General features: G+C 43.4%; 2 protein-coding genes across 3 annotated transcripts in view; one reads left to right on the plus strand and one right to left on the minus strand.

The window, feature by feature from the left end:
• Rbbp4 (RB binding protein 4, chromatin remodeling factor) overlaps nucleotides 1-11,692 on the minus strand; it is a 22,318-nt gene extending 10,626 nt beyond the window's left edge. Inside the window, exons 1-3 of the mRNA XM_028759920.1 lie at nucleotides 11,573-11,692; nucleotides 10,867-11,014; nucleotides 5,210-5,355 (exon numbers count right to left, since the gene is read on the minus strand). Of these exons, the coding sequence (XP_028615753.1) occupies nucleotides 5,210-5,355; nucleotides 10,867-11,014; nucleotides 11,573-11,588 (310 nt within the window). The 5' untranslated portion in view covers nucleotides 11,589-11,692. The remainder of the gene's footprint in view (nucleotides 1-5,209; nucleotides 5,356-10,866; nucleotides 11,015-11,572) is intronic.
• A 299-nt stretch (nucleotides 11,693-11,991) lies between these two features.
• Zbtb8os (zinc finger and BTB domain containing 8 opposite strand) lies at nucleotides 11,992-22,596 on the plus strand. 2 transcript variants are annotated; one of them, XM_028759750.1, is made up of 7 exons: nucleotides 11,992-12,105; nucleotides 16,116-16,140; nucleotides 17,486-17,607; nucleotides 17,755-17,837; nucleotides 19,362-19,414; nucleotides 20,832-20,868; nucleotides 22,306-22,596. In XM_028759750.1, exons 3-7 carry the CDS (start codon nucleotides 17,535-17,537, stop codon nucleotides 22,390-22,392), a joined length of 333 nt encoding a protein of 110 aa, XP_028615583.1. In that variant the 5' UTR covers nucleotides 11,992-12,105; nucleotides 16,116-16,140; nucleotides 17,486-17,534; the 3' UTR covers nucleotides 22,393-22,596. The 2 variants fall into 2 exon arrangements, with proteins under 2 accessions (XP_028615583.1, XP_028615582.1); XM_028759749.1 differs by lacking the exon at nucleotides 11,992-12,105 and adding an exon at nucleotides 12,153-12,484.
• Nucleotides 22,597-23,069: the final 473 nt, after the last annotated feature.

Raw genomic sequence — 23,069 nt, forward strand, 5'->3', positions numbered from 1 at the left:
TTTAGCCGGGCGGTGGTGGCGCACGCCTTTAATCCCAGCACTTGGGAGGCAGAGGCAGGCGGATTTCTGAGTTCGAGGCCAGCCTGGTCTACAGAGTGAGTTCCAGGACAGCCAGAACTACACAGAGAAACACTGTCTCGAAAAACCAAAAAAAAAAGAAAATGTAAACAGATGATTTAGTTTTGAAGACAGTGTCTGCCCTTGTCTCAATAGCTCAGCTTGTTTCACACTCAAGATCCTCCTGCCTTCAAGTACTGAGAATATAAGGCCCATGCTACTACACGCAGCTCTCAAACTGAACTTTAACAGGTTAGGATGTGCCCTTTTTTTTTTTTTTAAAGATTAAATCTAAGGCCACACATATGCTAGACAAACATAACACCCCCACCCCAAGCCACACCTACTTAAAATTACAGATTCCCACTATAAAGTAGATATGTAGAAGGGCCATTCAAAATATTAATAAAAAACTCACTGAAAGTAAAGAATTCTTTCTAGTTTGTTTTTTTTTTAAACACACACTCAAAAACAAAACACCATTAAAACTAAACTAAAGCACAACACACCAGAACAGAAATCAACATATCTCTGAATACCAGAAGTACTATTCAAATCACAACGACAGCATTCCAACGGGCTGGAGAGATGGCTCACTGGTGAAGAGTAACAGCTGCAGCAGGCTTTGGTAGTCAGCACCCACATGGTGGCCCATAACCACCTCTAACTTCAGTTCCAAGGGGTTGGACAACTTTTTCTGGCCTCCATAGGCACCAAGCACACATATGGTGCACTGACATACATGCTGAGAAAACACCCATATACATTAATAGTAACAATAAAAGCAACCCTTTTTTTAAAAGGTGAAGGTTAATTTGATTATCACAATATAAGTTCATAGCAAGCCTTGGCTACTTTAGATTTAGTTTCAGGCCAGCCTAGCCCACAAGCAGACCCTGTCTAAAAAAAAAAAACAACAAAAAACCCACAAAAACAAAAGTAATAAAAAACTCTGAACATTTCCAGCACCCCAGACAGAACACGTGCATCCTTCTAAACCAATATTATAGACACACAACAACCGAGTCACTTTTCTAGGCCATAACTTTAGTGGAATCTCATAATCTCTTAAAACATTTTCTTCTTGTGTCTGTGGTGCCAGGTGTGGATGGAGCCCAGGGTCTTAGATCCAAGACTAGTAAATTCTAGCACTGAGGTACAACCCAGCACCCAAAGACTTAGACAAGAATTTAAACATGATTGTACTCATTGCTGATGAGATCAACTGAAGTCACCACTCCCCCAACCTTTTTAAATACCAAGCCTATTCTCTGATCCATAATGTATTAACTTTAATGAAGAAGGAAAAATAAAGTATATAACACTTGATACTGTACTGTGATAATCAAATTAAAAAGCTATAGCTGTTATTCACATTACTGCTTTTTTTTGTCACTGTTTTTGGAGAGAGAAGCCCTCTTGAGAAGTTCACTTGGGGTCTCACTATGCAGACCACAGCTGCCTTTAATGTACAATAATCCTTCCCCCTCTGATACATACCTACACCAGCACACAGGAGGTAGCTAAGTAGTAGAGAGCATGCTGACCCCAAATCCCCCAAAGCAAGATAAACATCCAGGGAACAGGACTAAATTCTAATCACAAACACATCAGCAAAATAAACAGACCAAAGTTCTATCAGTTGAAGTATTAAAAAAAAAAAAAAAAAAAAAGATTATTCGGAGCTCTTAGGAACAAAAAAGTTGGAGGACATTAGAAAAAATGTTATTTATTTTGGTTTTGAGACAGGGTTTCTGTGTAGCCCTGGCTGTCCTGAACTCACTCTGTAGACCAGGCTGTCCTCGAACTCTCAAACTCAGAAATCCACCTGCCTCTGCCTCCCAAGTGCTGGGATTAAAGGCATGTGGCACCACCGCCCAGCATGTTAATAATTTATAACTGTACAGTTTTTAAATAACAGAAGGCAGGTTTGTTAGCTTAATCCCACCCAGAATTTCAGAGGCAAAGGCACAGATGATTCCAAGTTTAAGCCAGCCTGAGTTATATGAGAGCCTATTCAAAAGTAACCCCAGGAATAGAGTATGAAAACATGCAGCCTAGGTGACAGGGTAAGCCTCCAATTCACCAAAACCATGTCAAAGGATTAAGTAAGAGAGTGACAAAGGAATTGTGCTGGCATGGATATGTGTACCTTCACTTTTATGGACCACACTCGCAAAAGGAGATTACAAGATAGTGAATCCAATTTCAGAAAAACAAACCCACACTACACATTCTACACTACCTCTTAGGTACCAATAAAATCCCTGAGGAGATGAAGAAATGGCGTTAAGAACACTGGGTTTCTTTGAGAGGTCCTGGTTCAGTTCCCAGCAACCACATGGTGGCTCTCAACCATCTGTAATGTTCCAATGCCCTCTATTAACCTTAGGTGTCCATGTAGACAGAACACTAACATACATAGTGGCAACAACAACTTTTGGGAGTCAAGTACCCTCTTTCTACCATGGACTCCAAGGACTTTTACCTGCTGAGCTGGCTTATTGGTCTGTTTTTTTCCTTTTTGAAACAGGATTCATTTCTGTTGCCCAGGTTGGTCCTGAACTTGTGACCATTCTCTCTCAGCCCAGAGGGCTATGATTATTAAGAGTATGTCACCATGCACATTCACATGACAAAACCCCATTTATTTTGTGTTTGAGTGACTGAATTCAGGGGCTTCAGATTTGCTAAAGTGTTCCACTGAATTATAACTCCTGTACTCAAATACAATTTAAACACAATCTACCTTACTTAGATCTGAGGCTATATAGCGCAGTGCTAAGAGCATTTAGCCTTAAACATACCAAACACTGGGTTCAATTACCCAGGAAGTCATCAAAAGACCAAACCAAACCAAACCAGAAAAAAAAAAAAATTCATTTAACTGAAAGGAACTGGATTCAGAGGTTAAATGATCCACATAAAACCCACACAGCTAGAAGGGGCAAACAGCATCCATCCTTACTCTTAAAGTCAGCACTTTCCTCCTTCAACCAATCATATATGGTCACCCAGAGAATAACCTTGAAAAAAGTATGCACTTGAGCAAAACTTATAACATCATAGTTGATTACCCTAACAACTTACTTGGCACTCTATCACAGAAGATTAAATGAGAAATGACCAAACAAATTTACACAGGTACAATCCTGGCCAATAGCTGGATCCAAAATAAACTTACACATAATGAAGGGTTCTTTCTGTTAATCACCAATAAATACTAGCTCAGTCAGTCAACCGGGTCTCAAGGGAGGGAGCGAGGATTGAAAAGAAAAAGACAATTAGACAGCATTCTAACAGCCCAGCCAATGCTGAGGCTGAAGGGGGTTTATTTTTTTTCCAGTCTGCTTTTATAACATTTTAAGTACATGCAAATAATGTCAGTTCTAGGTCAAGGAACAAACAAAACAATAAACTAACTCCAAAATCAGTGTTTCTAGGGGCTTATCAGGATGTCCAAGATAAAAGGAATGACACACATCCCACTGCTGAGTTTACCTTGAGCCTTGTATTAGCTCAAATGTAAATATTCTTATGAGTCTAGTTCCCTGTCCTATCCCAAAGTCAAATTCTTGCTAAGTTTCTAGAAGTTGCCCCAAGAGCTCTCCACATACTAAGCACTGACTATCCAGTTCACAAATGTTAGTAAAAGCAGCCCATTATCTACTTTTTGTTGCTTTGTCTGAGTCAGGGACTATTCAAGGCAACTTTTCCTACTGATTCTACCTTTTCTTATAGTTTGGTGTGAGGGCTTATCTTAAGATGAACCAAACAGACACTACAACCAAGGCAAGTCTTATAAAGGACAACATTAAATTGGGGCTGGCTTACAGGTTCAGTGGTTCAGTCCATTATCATCAAGGTGGGAGCATGGCAGCATCTAGGGAGGCAGGGTGCAGGAGGAGCTGAGAGTTCTACATCTTCATCTGAAGGCTGCTAGTGGAAGACTGACTTCCAGGCAGCTAGGACTAGCCCATGAGCCACAGTGACACACCTACTGCAACAGGGCTATACCTCCAGTAGTGCCACTCCCTGGCCCAAGCATAAACAAACCATCACTGGGACATAAAAGTTATCAATTCCTATCTAGAAAAAGAAGTGTTTGTGAGCAGTTAAACTCTTTAATGGCTGATAAGTGGTCGTGCATGCCTTTAAGAATCCCAGCACTTGGGAAGCGGAGGCAGGCAGATCTCTGAGTTTGAGACCAGCCTGGTCTAGAGTGAGTTTCAGGATAGTGAGGGCTACACAGAGAAATCATGTCTCCAAAAACAAACCATAATCTCATGTTTTCCATCCTACCCCAACTACTTAACTTTCTAAGATGTTTTTATTAAGACTTTATGCAGCCAGGCGGTGGTGGTGCACGCCTTTGATCCCAGCACTTGGGAGTCAGAAGCAGGTGGATTTCTGAGTTTGAGGCCAGCCTGGACTACAGAGTGAGTTCCAGGACAGTCAGGGCTACACAGAAAAACCCTGTCTCAAATAATCAAAAAAAAAAAAAAAGACTTTATGCCCCTACACCTCATGAAATTATCGTAGCACAGATACACTGTATACTTTGAGCTTTGAGTGCTGTGTAAACGGTTTCTATTCTGATAGGAAATCACTGGTTCCAAGTTGCCCAAAACTTGTGATCCTCCTGCCACCTGTGCTTTAGACATTTAGTTTAAGAGCTGCCAGAAGAGCAAATAAACCCACACCACACATTTAATCTGCATCTCAGGTACCTGGGAAAACCCCAGGGGAGATGAAGAGACGGCTCAATGGGTAAGAGCTGCTCTTACAGAGGTCCTGAGTTCAATATGGGACTAGCGAGATGACTCAGTGATTTAGAGCACTAGCTGCTCTTCCAGAGGGCCCAGGTTCAATTCCCAGTGGCTCACAAATGTCTATAACCTTACTTCCAGGGGGATCTGACACCCCTTACTGGCCCTCATAGGCACCAAGCACAAAAGTAGTGGACAGACATACATGTAGACAAAACACATACACACATTTAAAAAAAAAAAAAAAAAAAGGTGTAGCAATCCATATCCATGAACTAAATTCTGTCTTTGGGTCAATGTCTTCCCAGTTGACCAAATTGTATACCTCTTTAATGAAGACATAACCTATACAGCATTACTTCTTCCATCCTGCAGAGTCCTACCTCCTTTTTCACTGTCATAATGGGATGCATCAAACTGAGCATCGTCATTAGGGAGCTGGACACTGGCTATCACCAGGTGGTTTTGTTCATCTGACGTGTGTGTTCCCAGGACAAGCCGATGAATGCTGAAATCTTTTCCTTCAGGCCTGTAAAAACAAATCATTACTATTCAAGTTGGTAACCCAGGAAACCAGTCAGCAATGTGCATATATAACAAAACAAAACAAGACAAAACAAAAACCCAAACAATTCAATCTTAAGATAGTAAGAACTACTTCCTACGTAAAACAAACAACAAAACCCTCATATGTTCAAGTACACATGCATGTGTATACCAGAGGACAATTAGGTATCACTCTTAAGATATTATTTATCTCTTTTCAGACAAGGCTTGCTTTATTGACCTGGAGCTTACCAACTGGCCTGCCTGGAGAGACTGAGGGATCCTCCTGGTTCCCATCTCCCCAATTCTAAAACTTTAAGCATGTATTACCCTGACTCTTTTAGAAGAGAAAACAAAACATGAGCACTGGAGATTGATCTCACTTCCCTAGTGCTTATGAGGCAAGCGCTTACTGACTGAATCACCACCAAAGCTCCTATATCCCACTTTTTAAAAAGTGGGGCCAAAACCATGGTTTAGCAGTTAATAGGGGTTGCTGCTCTTCTCACAGGACTTGAGTTCAGTTCCCAGCTCCCATGTGGAGTAACCCACAACCACTTGAAAGTCTAGCTCCAAGAGATCCTGAGCACACACATACACATGCTCAACTCTCTCCTCACAATGGAATAAAATAAATGACAAGAGTTGAAGACCAGTTCTCTCCTTCTACCCCATGGGTTCATGTGATCAAACTTACGCTGCAAGCTTGGCAGTAGGCACCTCCGCCCAGTGACTACTTGGCAGTCATTTCCTACTTCTAGTGGCCCTCTAACAAGGCTAAAGCATAAATACAGTACTCAATTTTTATTTACCTTGGCCAAAAATTTAGAATTACTTGAAGGAAACTTACTTTCCTCCCAGTTTATTGAAATGAAAAAGTGAATTATCTATCTATATACTCTTTATAATGGGTAAGAAGAAAATAACTATTAGATATGCCAATATATTCTTGTTTACCAAGAACTCTGCTAAGAGATGAGAAAGACAAAAGAGAGGAAGAATTACGGCATAAAACCCAATGGTAGAGCTTTGTGCCTGGTCATGTGCAAGAGTTCTTGTATTCCACAAAAGAAAAAGAACATTAGTCAGGCAGTGGTGGCAGGCCTTTAGTCGCAGCACTCAGGGAGCAGAGACAGGTAGATCTCTTAATTCCAGGACAGCTAGGGCTACACAGAAAAACTCTTTCTCAAAATAATAAATAAATAAATAAACTGTCCAAACATTTACTATGTTCCTAATTTCTAAATACACTGTTCTAAATACTTTGGAAGTAGTTTTGTTTTCATTATAGTTCTCCCTAAACCTAGAGCTGTCTCTCTCACCATCTTTTCTGTGTGCACACATCTATCTATGCGTATACTAACACATATAGAGGCCAGAACTTGACAATGGGCTTCTGGCTTACCTTTTTCCTCTAGATAGACTGAAGACAGAATATTTCTCCTGAACCCAGAGTTGTCAGTTCTGCTAGACTAGTTTATTCTAGTGATCCTGTTTGTCTCAGGAAACCCACACATATAGACAAAATATATATACCCCCAAATTCAAAACAAAATAAAAAAAAACAAGACAGGCACTCTTCTTAAAGAGCCAGGAGCAGGAACTGGGGAGATGGCTCAGTGATCTACAGCTGTTGTTATTCTTGCAGAGGACCTGGGTTCAGTTTCCAGTGTCCACATACTGGCTCACAAGCATGTAGAACTCCAGTTCCAGAGGATCTGACCCCCTCTTCTAGCCTCCCCAGGTTCCAGGCACACAGTACAAGGTACCAGGTACAAAGTGGAACACTTACATACATGTAGTCAAAACAGAACAAAAGAGAATACCAACTGAAGAATCACCATCATTAGAATGGCTTGTAGGCAACCCTGTGGAGGCATTTTCTGGGATTAATGATTTATGTAGGACCTAGCCCAACATGGGCAGTGCCATCCCTGGGCAGGTGATTATGAGTTATGTAAGAAGCAAACTGAACAAGACAGAGGCCATGTTCATCCATGGCCTCTGCTTCAGTTCCAGCGTCCAGGTTCTGCCTTGAACTTCCAAGATGGATTGATTATAAACTGTAGCTGAAATAAATTCTTTTCTCCCCAAGTTGCTTTTGTTTATGGTGTTTTATCACAGCAATAAAAAAGCAAGCTAAGACAATACCCACACATATAAAAGAGCTGTTTGAAAAAAAATAACAAATAATTAGTCAGAGACACAAACACTAGGCAATATACACCACATGAAAGGCACACAAAAACACTGGAACTTAACAGCTGGGGAATACAATACAGTTCAGTAGTAGTGTGTGAAACTAATATCCATGAGGTCCCAGGTTCAATTCAGTAAAACAAAATAATACATTATGGGCTGGGCTAGATTGAAACACCACAACAGCAGGGCAGTGGTGGCAGATGCCTTTAATTCCAGCACTTGGGAGGCAGAGGCAGGCGGATTTCTGAGTTTGAGGCCAGCCTGGTCTACAGAGTGAGTTCCAGGACAGCCAGGGCTACACAGAGAAACCCTGTCTCGAAAAAACAAAAACAAACTTCCCAGGGGCCCACCCAATGCAGCCGAAAAGGAGTGCGTGGTGCTGGGAGTGGGTGCAGCCTACATGGCCTAAGACAGGGCCCTCACCCTCCTTTCACCCACATCGGAGTCCCTTGACGTTGCCCATCGTCGACAGCCTAAAACCTTCGACCATCGATGTGACTCATCTCACATCAGTGTTTTGGGGTTGTGAACTTGTCTAAGACCCCCCATAATTAGACATCCAAATTCAAAATTCACATAGTTGGGATTGATCATAAGATGCCTTCTCTAACTAAACAGAGAAGGGGGAGATGCCAGAAGCCAGGACCCTCGCCCTTACCCTCACCCCCTACCTTTCCCCACCTGCACAATGTCCTCTGAAGCTTGGCAACTGCAAGATCCTGCTTAGCAACTGCAGATAGACTCAAAGCAGTGTACCATATCATCTTAAGAATAGCAGGGAGACCATAACTCAAGCAGTGTACCATATCTTCTGAAGAACAGCAGGTAGATCATAATTCAAGGCAGTGTACCATATAGACCATGACATGTTTCAAGGCACAGGCCAAGAAGATTTTGTACTTTTCCACCATCTGGCCCCTCTTACCCCCTCCCCTTGTGAAACATGCTATAAAAAAGCATTTCATGTTCAAAAATAAATAAATTATTAAAAAAAAAAAAAAAAAAAAAAAAAAAAAAAAAAAACAAAAACAAAAAACAAACAAACAAACAAAAAGCAACACCACAATACTAATTCATCTTAAATTTGGGGAAATCAAGCAATACAGCTGAGATAACTCTAGTTCTGGAAGTGGAAAAGCCAAATGAGAAGAAACCTAGAAAGAGGATTAAAATCACTGCTAAATTTCCTGAATGTCAGCTTAAGGCAATCTAGATTTTATACTGCAGGCAATAAGGAATATTAATTTTTAAGTAAGAGACATAGCTTAATACCATTTGTGTTCTCCTGTAAAAATCAGTCTACACTGTAAAGACGAGCATCTGAAATCATGGTCCTAGACCAACAGCACCATTGGATAAATGTAAGGAGCGCAAATTCTCAGTTCTACAGACTCAGAAGCCCTGGAGAGTAGGAGACAACAGTCCTGCAGCTGACTGTTGTACATTACAATTTGAAACCCTTTGTCTAGATGGGAAGGATGGGACACCAATAGGCTTACAATTGTTGTCAAAGTGATTAAATAAGCTACCTAGGAAATGCCAACTGCTTTAAGCAGAAAGCCAGTAAGACACTAGATAGAGATTATACCTTTAAGTTCCCAAGAAACAGAAGGAACTTCAATTTGGGTCTCAAGATATCCAATAGCAGCAATTCCTCTGAATTTGAGGCAAAGATGCAATCACCCCCCCCACACACACACACCACAGTTTTTAGAAAAAAGTGCATGTGGGAAAGGGAGTAGGACCCTATAACGAACTATCATGTAATAGCTAAAATTTGGGAATCATTATTCCAACACACACATTTTGGAGAGAACAGAGTTGTATTACGTAACCCAAGCTGGTCTAACACTTGTAATTATGCCCTGAGTGCTAGAATACAGACCTGTACCACCATCCAGGGTTTTTTCTTATGGTGTGTCATAGGCTAGTCTTGAACTCCTGATCTTCCTGCTCTTCCTCTTAAGTGCTGGGATTACAGGTATGTAGCACCAAAGACCCTCTCAACACAATTGAACAACCACTGAGAACAGATAGAGATACCTGTACTAAGCTTGAGCTCCCAACTAGTTTTTTAATCTAATAAATTCCCAATTCCACAGGCTGGAGCAATGGTTCAGCAGTAAGAGCACTGGTTGTTCTTTCAGAAGACCAGGAATCAATTCCTAACACTTCTATGGCAGCTCCCAAAAGAATAACTCCAGTTCCAGAGAGTTCCAGTCCTCTTCTGACCTCTGCAGGCACTGTACTCACATGTCACAGACACTCAGGCAAAAGACTCCTACGCATTTAAAAAAAAAAAAAAAAAAAAAAGGTCCAATTCCAAACTTCTAGACGCCTGCATGGATTTGTTCAACATCCTTCAGATAAAGTTCTCCATTTCCCTCTACACTGCTGCAAAGGTAGCAGCCTCATTCTTAAGTTACTAGCAAAACACACATGAACTTTCCATTACACAGAGACCTATCACAGAAGTACTGCCTTCCTTACCATACACAAGGTTTAATTCCTAGCCTTCAAATCAAAACAACTCTTTACTCCAAATTTCTATTACCTGCTGAACCCAATCAGTCTCATAATCGAATTTTGTACATATCTTAAGTTTAAAAAGAATTCAGTACACTTTTGCGAAGTTTACACCAGTAATTACCCACATTCACCATCTTTGTATTGCCACTTGCTTCTGCAAGCCAGTCCTGGTATTTCATGTTGACGGACATGCCCTTGGTTAGAACAATTTGTGTATGCAATTTCACTGTAAGGGCGCGGGGGCCCCCCACCCAACCTCCCTTGCTGAGTGAGGATCAAAGTCCCTGGCAGCAGGTGCTCAATCACTAAGCATTACAACCCCCAGCCCTGTCCAGGTATTCTCTACCTACTTATCTAAAACCTCCCACACTGCTGCTGAAAACACCTGCCCCCACTTCAGTTAGGCAGACCCCAGATTTATCTTATTAACCTTGGTATCACAAATGACTTGAGAAATTAAATGGTTTTGTTGAATATACTGGACCTTCTGGAAACTGTCAAGTTTTATATTACATGGCTAACTCCAGTTATAAATGGCTATCCAACTCAGTGCAGAGAGAAAACCAAAAACCAAAACAACAACAACAAAAAACCAATCCTCTTGCAGGGTAAATTACAAAATAATCTTCTGTTTTCGACCTTACTTTTAATCGAGGAAAATAAATATTACTCATAGGCTCTGATTATGTCCTCTGAGTGACTGGAGGGAAAAAAAATTGAAGGATATGAACTACCAAAGTAATATTCAAGAGATTCGCGTCACCTGGTCACATCTGGAAGCCACTGGGCAGTTAAGCTGGGCCACTCCAGGGCATGGGTCATCACCAAATCATAAAGAAAAGGGGTGTTCTTCTTCCATATTTTGTACTCCTCGTTGATCACACGTTCTTCCACCGCGTCGTCAAAGGCCGCTAAAATGTTTTTAAAAACCACATTAAGTTAGCGAACAGAAAGGGAAAGGAAACAAACCTCTCCAAGCCACCGATCCAGCGCCCGGGTTTTGATTGACAACGAAATGGAGATTCATCTGAATCTCCCAGGTCGCAGGCATCAACGCCACTCTCGGCCGCGGCGGGCCGGAAGTCCTGAGGCCACCCCAGCCGGGCACTCCGTTACTCTTTGGGGCGATGCTGTCCAACCTCGAAGCAGGGTGGCGCGCGCCAAGTTCACGAAACCCAGGAGGAGGCCAGCGCATCGAGCCTGGGGGTGGGGAGCGGCGCCCCGAGTCCCGGCAGGCAGAGAGGCCGGCAGGGAGCGTCGGACTCGCCTAGGCCCGAGACCTGGCGTCGCTCCGCATCCGCTCCGGAGAAGCCGGCGCGCCGTTAGCCCGCCCCGCTGGGAGCTCATTCCTCAGGCTGGAGTTGTTGGGATCGCTAGAGTCGGGCCTGCTCTCCGTCTTAGGCCGCGTAACAGGCCACGACACAGCCCCGAAACCCAGCACCCTCCCGAGCCGGCCTCGGCACACTCACCTTCCTTGTCAGCCATGGCGGCAGGCGAGCCGGGAGGGGTTGGGGGATCCCGGGGTCGTGCGTTGAAGGAGGGGCGGGGAAGCTACGAGCGCTCGCTCGGCGCGCGCGGCCTCTATTGTTTCCTGCGGCCCGTGCGTGGGGGGCCGGCTCGCGTGCCTTCGCGCCAACACTGGCCAATAAGAAAGCGCGAGTCGGAGGGGTGGGCGGAGCATCCGCGGGGCGGCCTATGAAAACGGTCAAGAGTCGCTTTCCGCGGGTCCGAGGCGCGCGCTCCGCCCCTTCTCCCCCCGACAGTCCCGAGGCGTCCAAGGATTGCGCGCGCGCCCCGCCTGCCTGGACCATTCCCGTGCAGATCACGTGATCCTCCCCCCCCCCTCCTTACCCCACACACGCTCGTGCGCAGCCATCTTCTTAGAGGGCCGTTGTGCTAGCAATTCCCTCGGGGTAGCGAAAAAATTTGAAGTGTTTCCGGGTCTGGTTACCAACTCCAAGGGCCAGACGAGGAGAAAACGCATCACCGTTTAGACTTACAGGTGCCTAATTCAAGGTGTTTTTTTACTTACTCCCTCAGTTTTTAGAAAGAACTAGTAGTAATGAGTGTAGGAAATAGGGTGCTGGTCTCTAAAACATGCTATAAAAGCGGCAAGACCTAGACTGGAAGCTGCAAGCAATAAATATCCTTCCGCGAGCTCCCAGAATGGAGTCCTGGTCCTTTTAGACCGGCTGTCAAGGGGGTGGGGTGTAGAGCGGAAGTTATGGCGCAGGGCCGAAGTCTGGCTGATGAAGGGCGGAAGTAGAGTTCTAAATCTACAATCATGGCTCAAGAAGAGGAAGATGTTAGAGATTACAATTTGACGGAGGAACAGAAGGCGATCAAGGACAAGTATCCCCCAGTCAATCGAAAGTATGAATGTGAGTAAGTGGCTCACATCTCTTGCATTCTGACAACCTCGGCTGCTTACCTGCAACTTCCTGCCTCGCCCATTTCTTTGCCCCACAGGTGCTCTGGCGTAATCACAGTGTGCCCCTCATTGTACCTAATTTAGGGGAAAGCGAAGAAAAAGATTACCTTACTAGAGAATGAAGAAATCTGAGGCCCAAAACATTCTCCTAAAACTCCACGTGTGCCTGAATCACGCTTATCTTTGGGGATATAGTTCAGTAGTCCAGCATTTATCATTGTAAATTATACTCGTGGGTTATTGGTATTTTTAAGCGTTTTCTGAATTGTCCTCGAGTTTCTCCCAGTAGTGGGATAGTGTGACCACGTTACAGTAATCAAGAGATACCTTTTACTGTGCGTGCGTACGTGTGTATGTGTGTGTCCACAGCCCAAGGTTGGATTTTATTATGTACTGCAACTTTTGCATCACGTTAAAATTTTTTGAAATATAAAAACACTAAATCTTTGATAATTCAGTTTTTTTATAAAAATGAAATTTATGTTAAATTGGGGTTATTGTTATTATTTTTAAATGAATATTTTGAAATTGTTGGGTTTCCCTCTTTTAAAGTTCTTGTGTCAGCTTCCATACCTTTAATCACAGCATTCTGGAGGCAGAGGCAGAAGGATATATTGAGTTTGAGGCCAGCCTGGTCTACGTAGTGAATTCCAGGATAGCCAGGGCTACAGAGTAAGACCCTGTCTCAGAAACAAAGGAATCTCTTATGTCTTTAATGGACATGCTAAACTAGTAGTCTACCCCTGAGTATAGCTTCCCGCCTACAGTAGTCTTTTGAGTATAGGGTTCCTGAGATTAAAAAAAAAAAAAAAAATTGGAGAACCACCCTATATAGCAATGTATCATCTTTAAAAAAAAATTAAAGAATTGAGTATAATTTATATATCCCTCAGTAAAGTGTTAAGTACTTTTCTTTTTTTGTGACAGGTTTTCACTCTAACTCTCACTGGCCTGGGACTCACTAGCTGTTTTCTAGCTGTGCTAGAACCACAGGCATGAGCCACCACACCTGGTCCAGATTATTATTAAACAGATCTACCTGTGTAAGCAGCCCTCCCATTCCAGATAGACCAGTTCTGTCACCTTAGAAAGAATTCTCAGTTCCTTTCCAGCCTCTTACCCCCGAAGCCACCATATTATATACGATGTTATATTTTGGATTTCTGGAGTATAGTTTTCTGTGTTAGAGATTCACATGAGTGGACTCAAGCTCTTGGTTCTTTTATGTGTAGCTCCTTTGCCCCGTCAAAGGTGACACAGGCAGACACAAGTCGAAGTGAGTATGGTTAACTATGGGAGCTGAAAGAGCTGAGAGTCATTCCAGTTCACACAGAGACTATTCTACTGGGAGGATGAGGGAGGACAGAGCAAGGGCTCCTACAGTAGGAGGAGGGACAGAGTACAAAGGGTTAGTCACTAGAGTCACTGGAGATGCTACAGGGCCAAGGCCAGGTATGCCTGCTCCCTGGCAGTTTTAGAAGCTTGAGTTCTAGCCTCCCACAGACTGGGGACAAGAGGCCCTGGTTGTGGGGATGATAACATTACAAAGAACCAGGTCTTTAAGGAAGATTGCTCAGAGCTGGAAGGGATACATATTCACAATTTTTAGGCTTTTTTGGTACTTGCTGTAAAATAGAGAGATTTGGAGTCTCTTATCAAGTGTTGGCTAGAACAAAGAGAGACTTCTATAGCCTTTGTTAGGCTTTCCTCAGGCAAGCATTTTAACTAAGACTTCTGCTCTATCCTAAAGATGTGCCCTTATGCTACTAGAAACCATGCTAGAGTTTGGTTAAATACAGTGTTTTGCCACAGCTGTTAAATACTAGGAGTTCTGCAGATTTATGATAATGCTTATATCTGTTATTTATTTTGTTGTAGCAGGGAAAACACTCTGCCAGTGACCTCCATCCCCAGCTCCCTCCTCCTTTTAAAATTAGTTTCATTGGGGTCCATGGTATTTTTTAAACATGGCATTCTATGTACCTCAACACTTGAGCTCAATACATATACCAGAGTGGCCTCAAACTTGTGATCCTCCTGCCTAAGTCTACAGAAAACCTTAGTTGCATTATCAGCTCTGCCAACTTTATTGTTCTCTATGGATTCCAGCCCTCCCTTTTTCCCTCCCTCCCTCCCTCCCTTCCTCCCTCCCTGTCTCCTTCCCTCCCTCCCTTTCCTTTCTTCCCTCCCTTTCTCCTTCCCTCCAGTCTTTCATTCTCTTTGCTTTACTTTGTGTTTCATGCTCAATATACTATCCAAACTATTGCACACATTAGGCAAGTACTCTACCATTGAGCCGCATCCCAGCCCTCTGGTTATATTCAGTGACCTCTAAGAATCCTTGCTAGTGGAAAGAATTGCTTGTTACTGTGGCACACATCCTTAATTCTCCAGCTCTGGAGACAGAGGCAAGAGAATCTATTCCAGGCTGGTCTACATAGTGAATTCTAGGCCAGCCAGGACTACATTGTTAAACACCCATCTCAAAGCAAAACAAGTGGAAAGTATTGATGTAAACCATGGACTAGGCGAAGGACAGACGGGAGAGGAGGAGCTGACAGTCACAGTGGGGCACGCAGTAGAGCTGCTGCGGCCTGTCTGTCCTGCGGGAACACTCGTACATCTTGTGCACTTGGCTGTCCTAAAGTATTCTGTGTTCAGAATTGACTAGTTAGTCAGGAAAAGTAACTGATGATAGACAATATTTACTGAGAGGCCAATATATAAGACGCCTGACAAGCATGAGGCTGGCTGTGTCACCAGGGTAGCCTTGAACTGGGCTCAAGGGATTATGCAGCTCCAAACTCAAGCTGAGACTGCAGCGTCCCATTGCTGCACACAACTTAGATGTTTAGGCTACCTAGAAGAAGCTGGGTATGGTGGCACATGCTTGTAACCCCAGCACTTGGGGCAGGAGGCTCCAACCAGCATGAAGTGCATAGGGAGACCCTGTATCTAAAACCTAAGCAGCATAGGGAGACCCTGTATCTAAAACCTAAGCAAAATGAAACAAACCACTGAAAGGCTCCTGCCTTGGTACTTTCTACCAGTTATTGCTCACTTAAATATAAATTTAAGGAGGAGGTTATTTTGTTTTTGAACTAATACTAGGAAAGGGCTAAATTTATTAAATACATAGCAAAAGGTCTAACTGCCTCACATTTTTCTACTTTTAAGAAATGTTTCCGCCGGGCAGTTGGTGGCACATACCTTTGATCCCAGCACTTGGGAGGCAGAGGCATGCAGATCTCTGAGGCCAGCCTGGTCCACAGAGTGAGTTCCAGGACATCCAGGACTACACAGAGAAACACTGACTCAGGAATGAATGAATGAATGAATGAATGAATGAATGAATGAATGTGGAGTGTTGTTGTGTACCCAGGTTGTCTTAGTAACCTAGGCTGGGCTGGAATCTATTATCTATCTGCCTTAGCCACTTAGGTGCCTGATATCCAGCTAGGATGATGCTCTTAATGAGTAGCTGTGAGCTCTGTTTGCTGCCTGTCAGTACACTAGAGTTATTTCTGTAGGATCTGAGAGTTAAGTTCACTGACTCACACATTTTCTTCTCTCTCCCTCAGATTTGGATCATACAGCTGATGTCCAGTGAGTACAGCAAGGGTTGTTCCTTGAACTGTCTTTAAATAAAATGAATGCTTTAATTTATTTTTAATGATTTATTTATTTTATGTATGTGAGTGCACTGTTGCTGTCTTCAGACACACCAGAAGAGGGCATCGGATCCCATTACAGATGGTTGTGAGCCACCATGTGGTTGCTGGGAATTGATCTCAGGACCTCTGGAAGAGCAGTCAGTGCTCTTAACATCTGAGCCATACCTCCAGTCCCACTTTGATTTTTTTTAATAAGAAATTTTAGCTATGTTTATTTAAGATTTATCTGATTTTCTTATGTCTGTGGACATTTTGCCTGTGTGTATGTATGCATACCATGTGTGTGCAGTCAGAAGAAGTTACCAGGTAGGACTGGAGTTACAGTTAGCTATAAGTCACCAAGTAGGTGCTTGGACTAGGACCTGATACACTTAGTCACTAAGCCATCTCTTCAGCCCCTATGTTTTCTATTTATTTATTTATTTATTTATTTATTTATTTAATGTCTGTAAGTAGTACACTGTCGCTGTCTTTAGACACACCAGAAGAGGGATCCCATTCTATAGATGGTTTTGAGCCACCATGTGGTTGCTGGAAATTGAACTCGGGACCTCTGGAAGAGCAGTCAGTGCTCTTAATCACTGAGCCATCTTTCTAGCCCCTGTATCTTTTCTTTTTTTTGAGATAGGATCTTACTATGTAGCACTGGCTGGCCTGGAATTTGTTATATAGACCAGGCTAGCCTCAGACTGGTAGAGATACACCTTACTCTGCCTCCTGAGTTTTGGAATTAAAGGTGTGCCCCAATGTATAACTGCATCTCACTTTGTGGGCTGTGTGTGTAAGACATGAGTGCCACAGTGTGTGGGCAGGGGCCGGAAGTCAGTTCTTCCACCACTGTGTCACGCTTGACGGCAAGTATCTTTTTACCTTCTGGCCCCAGTGAATTTCTGTTTTTCTCCTTTTATTTTGTTGTTTTAAATCAGAAATGATAGCCGGGCAGTGGTGGCACACGCCTTTAATCCCAGCACTTGGGAGGCAGAGGAAGACAGATTTCTGAGTTCGAGGCCAGCCTGGTCTACAGAATGAGTTCCAGGACAGCCAGGGCTATACAGAGAAACCCTGTCTCAACCCTCCCCTCTCCCCCCCAAAAAAAATCTGAAATGATGGTTTAAAAATATTCAACGTGGGTATTATTAAATGAGACATATAGTTTATATTTATGAAACTGATTTTCTTTTGCTTTACTGTGGGGTTTTCTGCCTTGTAGTTGATTGTGAATACACTATGGCCCTTTTTACTTTTATTTTTTTTAATTTAAACTTTTTAATTTTTAGGTTACATGCGTGGGGAGATACTCTGGAGGAAGCATTTGAGCAGTGTGCCATGGCCATGTTTGGTTACATGACAGATACAGGGACTGTGGAACCCCTCCAAACAGTGGAAGTCGAGACCCAAGGTAACTAACTGCTCGGTTCTCGAGGAGAAATCGTGGCGTGTGTATACGTTGTTGTGCGTGATCTGAGGAGCGTTGCAGTCAGAACAGTGGGGCGGATTATGAACATTACTAACCATCGCTTGCTGTGACCCCTTCGGCCTTGTGTAGGAGACGACTTGCAGTCTCTGCTGTTTCACTTTTTGGACGAGTGGCTTTACAAGTTCAGTGCTGATGAGTACTTCATACCCCGGGTAAGTGCAGGCTTTTCTTGTTTTTTTTTTTGTTTTTTTTTTTTTTTTTTGCTGAGCAAGTAGGCTGTTGGTTCACATTTTAAAATTGAACAAATAATTAAAACTAAGCCATAGGATCCAAAAATTAGTCCATCAAGATATATGGGATAATGTTGAATTATATAAATTATAGGATTTTTAAAAGATGTTTTGTTTATTTTTAGTTTATGTTCAGTTGTTTTGCCTGCATGCATATCTGTGCACCAAGTGCATGCTGTGGCACTGAAGGCCGTAAGAGGGCATCGTAGACCCTGTTACTATAATCCCAAACAGTTATGACTTACCACAGAGGTGCTGGGATCCATTCTGGGTTCTCTGCAAGGGCAGCCAGTGCTGTTAACTGCTGAGCGATTTCTCCAGCTTCTTGTGGGTCCTTATTGATGAACCTGTTTGCCTAGGGATAGTCTCTTCTCCTCCTCTCCCCTCCCCTCCCCTCCCCTCCTCTCTTCTTCTCTCTCCTTCCTCCCTCCTGTTTTAAGCTTAGATCTTTGACCGTGAAGAATATTATATCACTAAGGGCTGGAGAGACCGTTTACTGAGCCAGCACGATGGGCGTGCCATTCATCACACCACTCAGGAAGCAGAGGCATGAGGAGCCCTGAGTTCTAGGCCAGCCTGGTTTACATAGCCAGTTCTATGTCAGTCTTCCAGGACTGCGTATTGAGCCCAAGTCAAAAAACAAAAACCAAACCAAAAGAAAACAAAAAAAAAAACAAAGGGAAGGAGAAGGCCGGCCGGTGGGGCGGCAGGGCAGTGCACCTGTGAGCTGTGTTCAGGTCCACGTGTCCAGTTGTTGCTTTTGAAGTTTTGTGCCTCTCGCACTTTGCGCTAAGTTCAACAGTTGATGATTTTAGACTTCTTAATGTAAACAAACAAATGGAAAAAAGGCCAAATGCAAATTGCTTGCTGCTGCCAACGTCTAGGACCCTTCTCCAGCACTTGGCACACACTCCCTCTGTGTCTCCAGAAATCCCCAGTCTCTCGTTCGTCAGCTCCAGCACATGCATCCACTGAGTCGTTCTTCCTGCAGACGGGTGGATCCCACCCCGCCCCAGACAGCGTTTCTCTGTGCAGCCCTGGCTGGCCTAGAACTGATTCTGGAGACCAAGCTGTCCCTGAACTTAGAGCTATGCCTGCCTCTGCCTCCTGAGTGCTGGGATTAAGGCGTGCGCCACCACTGCCGGCTGTTTCTTCTGTTTTTTTTTGTTTGTTTGTTTGTTTGCTTTGTTGAAAGTAATGATTTTCTGTGCCGTGGTTGTAGCTCACTTTGAAGAATGCTGACTTAGCATTCTGGACACCCTGGTTTCAGTCTCCGATACTCAGGCATGGTGGCACAAGCTTGTGATCTCACCACTGCAAAGGTGAAGGCAGACAGTATGGACGCACACTTTTCCTTGGCTATATTTTGAGGCTAATATGAGTATATAAGACCTTGTTCCAAAAATGTTTTAAAATAAGATAAATAACATTTTTTTTCCTCTTTAGGAAGTGAAAGTACTTAATATTGATCAAAAAAATTTCAAGTTACGATCCATTGGGTAAGTATTAAAACTAGCAAAAGTCACAAAAGATACTAAATTATATATAAAATATCCTTATATATATATATGGCATGTATAAATGGTGAGTCAGGGGAGCATTGCACTTGGCTAGCCTTGGTACATTGACCTGTATAGACCCCTAGGAGTATGAACTAACCTGAGCTTTAGAGATTCAGAAACTTGTGGAAATACATTTCTTTCTGGATTCATAAGCTTGATTCCCAATTTTAAAATTTTTATTTTAGCCGGGCGTTGGTGGCGCACGCCTTTAATCCCAGCACTTGGGAGGCGGAGGCAGGCGGATTTCTGAGTTCGAGGCCAGCCTGGTCTACAGAGTGAGTTCCAGGACAGCCAGGGCTATACAGAGAAACCTTGTCTCGAAAAACCAAAAAAAAAAAAAAAAAAAAAAAAAATTTATTTTAATTCAGGCAGTGGTGGTGCACACCTTTAATCCCAGCACTTAGGAGACAGAAGCAAGCAGACCTCTGCGTTTGAAGCCAGCCTGGTCTACAGAGTGAGTTCCAGCACAGCCAAGGGCTACACTGAGAAATCCTGTCTTGGAAAAAAAATGTGTATGTATAGGTATTTGCTCTTATGTATATGTACCACATGCATGCCTTGTGCCTGCAGAGGGGATCAGGGCTACTGTAACTAGAGTAACAGACAGTTGTGAGCTGCCATGTGGTTGCTGGAGACAGAACCTGGGCCCTCTGGAAGAGTAGCCAATGGCGCATGTAACCACTGAACCAGCAGCACTCCAGCCCTCAATTATTTTTATGATGAAAAAATGTTGTATTTATAATTAGCAGCTACAATCAACTAGATGATTCCAGTTTGTTTGTGTTTGCTTATTTGTTTTGGCTTTAAAAGTCGGGATTTCTGGGCTGGAGAGATGGCTCAGTGGTTAAGAGCACTGACTGCTCTTGCAAATGGTCCTGAGTTCAATTCCCAGCAACCACATGGTGGCTCACAACCATCTGTAATGGGATCTGATGCCCTCTTCTGGTGTGTCTGAAGAGGGCAATGGTGTACTCATATACATAAAATAAATAAGTAAATCTTTAAAAAAAAAAAAAAAAAGTCGGGATTTCTCTGTGTAGCCTTGGCTGTCCTGGAATTTGCTCTGTTGACCTGGCTGGCCTTAAACTCGGGAAGCCATCTGCCTCCCAGTGCTGGGATTCAATGTGAGCCACCACCTCAGCTTGATCCTAGTTTGTTAGCAGCATTTAAAGCATCATAGTCTGGAGTCATGTGCTTTCTCCTCCGTTAGATCCATGCATTCATTCCCCACCCCCATCTCCTTCAGGGTCTCCAGTGTGAGACCACACTTACAAACCTTACTGCAAAATGTACAGAGTAAGATAAAAATAGAAAATCGTAGAAATAATAGCTGTGTTTGCCTTTCCTTCTGCAGGTGGGGGGAGGAGTTCTCGCTGTCCAAGCACCCTCAGGTATGCGTGCGTGGCCAGCCTGGAGAACATTCTGGCTGCACATGCCAAAGTAAACTTTGGGTTGGTGTGTTTGTTTATAATTTATTTTTATTTTATATGCATTGATATTTTGCCTGCATGTATGTCCGTGTGCGGGTGTCTGATCATGGAGTTGCAGACAGTTGCGAGCTGTCCTGTGGATGCTGAACATTGAACCCGGGTCCTCTGGAAGAGCAGTCAATGCTCTTAACTGCTCAGCCATCTCTCCAGCCTCCATAAACTTTAGTTTTAATTAGTGTGGAATGGCAAGTTATTTCATGTGGCTTTACTTAGAAGGTTTTCTAGCATATTTACCTACAAAATGGGAGCGAGTAAGGAGGGGGTATATTGATACACGGGAAAGGAAGAGGATGTGGAGCGTTGGTGAGTGGCGCAGTGGCATCTGTTTGTAGGTATAGAGTCGACTTTCTGAGCCATCACACTGCGGGAAGGCAGAGGTGAGGGCAGAGAGGGCTGGCAGATTGGCTGTGGGTATATGAGCTTCTTCTCTTAGTACTTTCTTCAAGTTAGGGTTTCACTGTGTACCCTGGCTGTCCTGGAACTTGCTATGTAGACCAGGCTGGCCATATGAGTTGGTTCTTATTGATAGCTTTTATTCTCTAAGAAGTATGTTGATTGAGAGAATGGAAGGGCAATGCCTGTGGAGAAAATGTGAATTGTCCCTGCGGGGAGAAAAGCCGCCCATGCAGCTCACTGGTCAGTAGACATCTGTTTGAGATGTGGATGGACATACATGGTGATACCATCAGAAACACTTGTGCCTAGAAAGGTGACTGTGACAATAGCAGAGGAAAGACAGTGACCTCAGTCATCCCTCCTGTGGCATCTCCACATGCTGTTGCACATTAGAGCCAGCAGGTGCCATTCACTATGACCTGGCATATTTTGTGGCACTCAGAATTATTACAGATTCTTTTTAGAGTTGGAAGGAACTTAAGAGGACATCTAATCCTTTTGTTCTAAACTGGGACAGGGGTGGGGCAATATCATGTATCAGAGTCCTGGGAGAGCTCTGACCTGGGAAGAAAAGAATCCCAAAGAATGAGGGCTAGGGTCAGGACACAAGGAAGTGGAGAGAGAGAAGAAGAAGAGCCTTGGGCCAGCCTGGAGAGCTTGTGTTGTTTGAGCTGACTCATTTTATAAAAACACAAACCCATGCCCAGCCAGGTCAGACAGCTTCCCTGACCAGCTGGGCCTCATGCCTGCTTTAGCACTGGCTCCAAGTCCCGTGCTCTGTCTGCTGTGTTCCCCGAGGCTGATGTCACCAGCACATGCTGCTGCACTGACTTGATAACCACCAGTCTCTTGTTTCATAATTACAGCTTGACTTTCTGCCAGCTCCTGCTAGAGATGAAGATTCTAACTCCATTGTCTTTTTCCCTTTAACTCTAATTTTAGGGAACAGAAGTCAAAGCAATAACATACTCAGCGATGCAGGTCTATAACGAAGAGAAGCCAGAAGTGTTTGTGATCATCGACATCTAAACTATCAAAAACGGAAAGATGCTGCTGGAACTGATTGGTTTTCTTCCTTTTCAGAGGACATGATGATTCATTCTCTATAGTGTCTTTGCTAAATGGAAATACAGAGCTGGGAACTTTCAGAAGTTGACTTTCAGAAATGGGAAACCAGTGTGTAGCCTTGCTCTATGATTCCTAGATAATGAATTCTTCCATTTTTGAGAAGCAGTCATGTACTTGGTCATTTGAGCAGTAGCAGCAGGTGCCTTATGCCCTTCCACTGGAATACAAGTGCTCCAGCGTGATCTCAGAAGGGACTGCCCAATGGTGTAAGCAGCTGCCAAGGCTGAATCCAACTTAAATCAATATAATTTAAGCTGAGTATGATAGACATTATTATATGCCTGTGATCTCAACCCTCAGAATCCTGAATTCAAGGCCAGCTTTGGCTATAAAATGAGTTCAGAGCTAGCCTGGGCAACTGAACATGGCCATGTCTCAAAAAGACAAGTGTAGCACAGAGACCATGTACACCATGTAGGCTGAGGTCATGGTTTTATGTTGCTAAGGGACAGAGCCATCTTCTGTTCCAATTGGTTCTAAGTAGAACCATCTAGAAGACTTCTTAGAAGACTGCTGATTTTCTCTCTTCTTTTTTTTTTTTTTTGGTTTTTTTTCGAGACAGGGTTTCTCTGTGTAGC

Source organism: Grammomys surdaster, unplaced genomic scaffold, assembly GCF_004785775.1.
Source record: "Grammomys surdaster isolate TR1022 unplaced genomic scaffold, NIH_TR_1.0 126313, whole genome shotgun sequence".
NCBI classification, from domain to species: domain Eukaryota; kingdom Metazoa; phylum Chordata; class Mammalia; order Rodentia; family Muridae; genus Grammomys; species Grammomys surdaster.

Coding starts and splice junctions, on each gene's coding strand:
- Zbtb8os (XM_028759749.1), top strand. CDS start 12,388: ATGGCTCAAGAAGAGGAAGATGTTAGAGATTACAATTTGACGGAGGAA. Junction 12,485..16,115: donor AGTCAATCGAAAGTATGAAT/GTGAGTAAGTGG, acceptor TCTCTCCCTCAG/ATTTGGATCATACAGCTGAT. Junction 17,608..17,754: donor AGTGGAAGTCGAGACCCAAG/GTAACTAACTGC, acceptor GGCCTTGTGTAG/GAGACGACTTGCAGTCTCTG.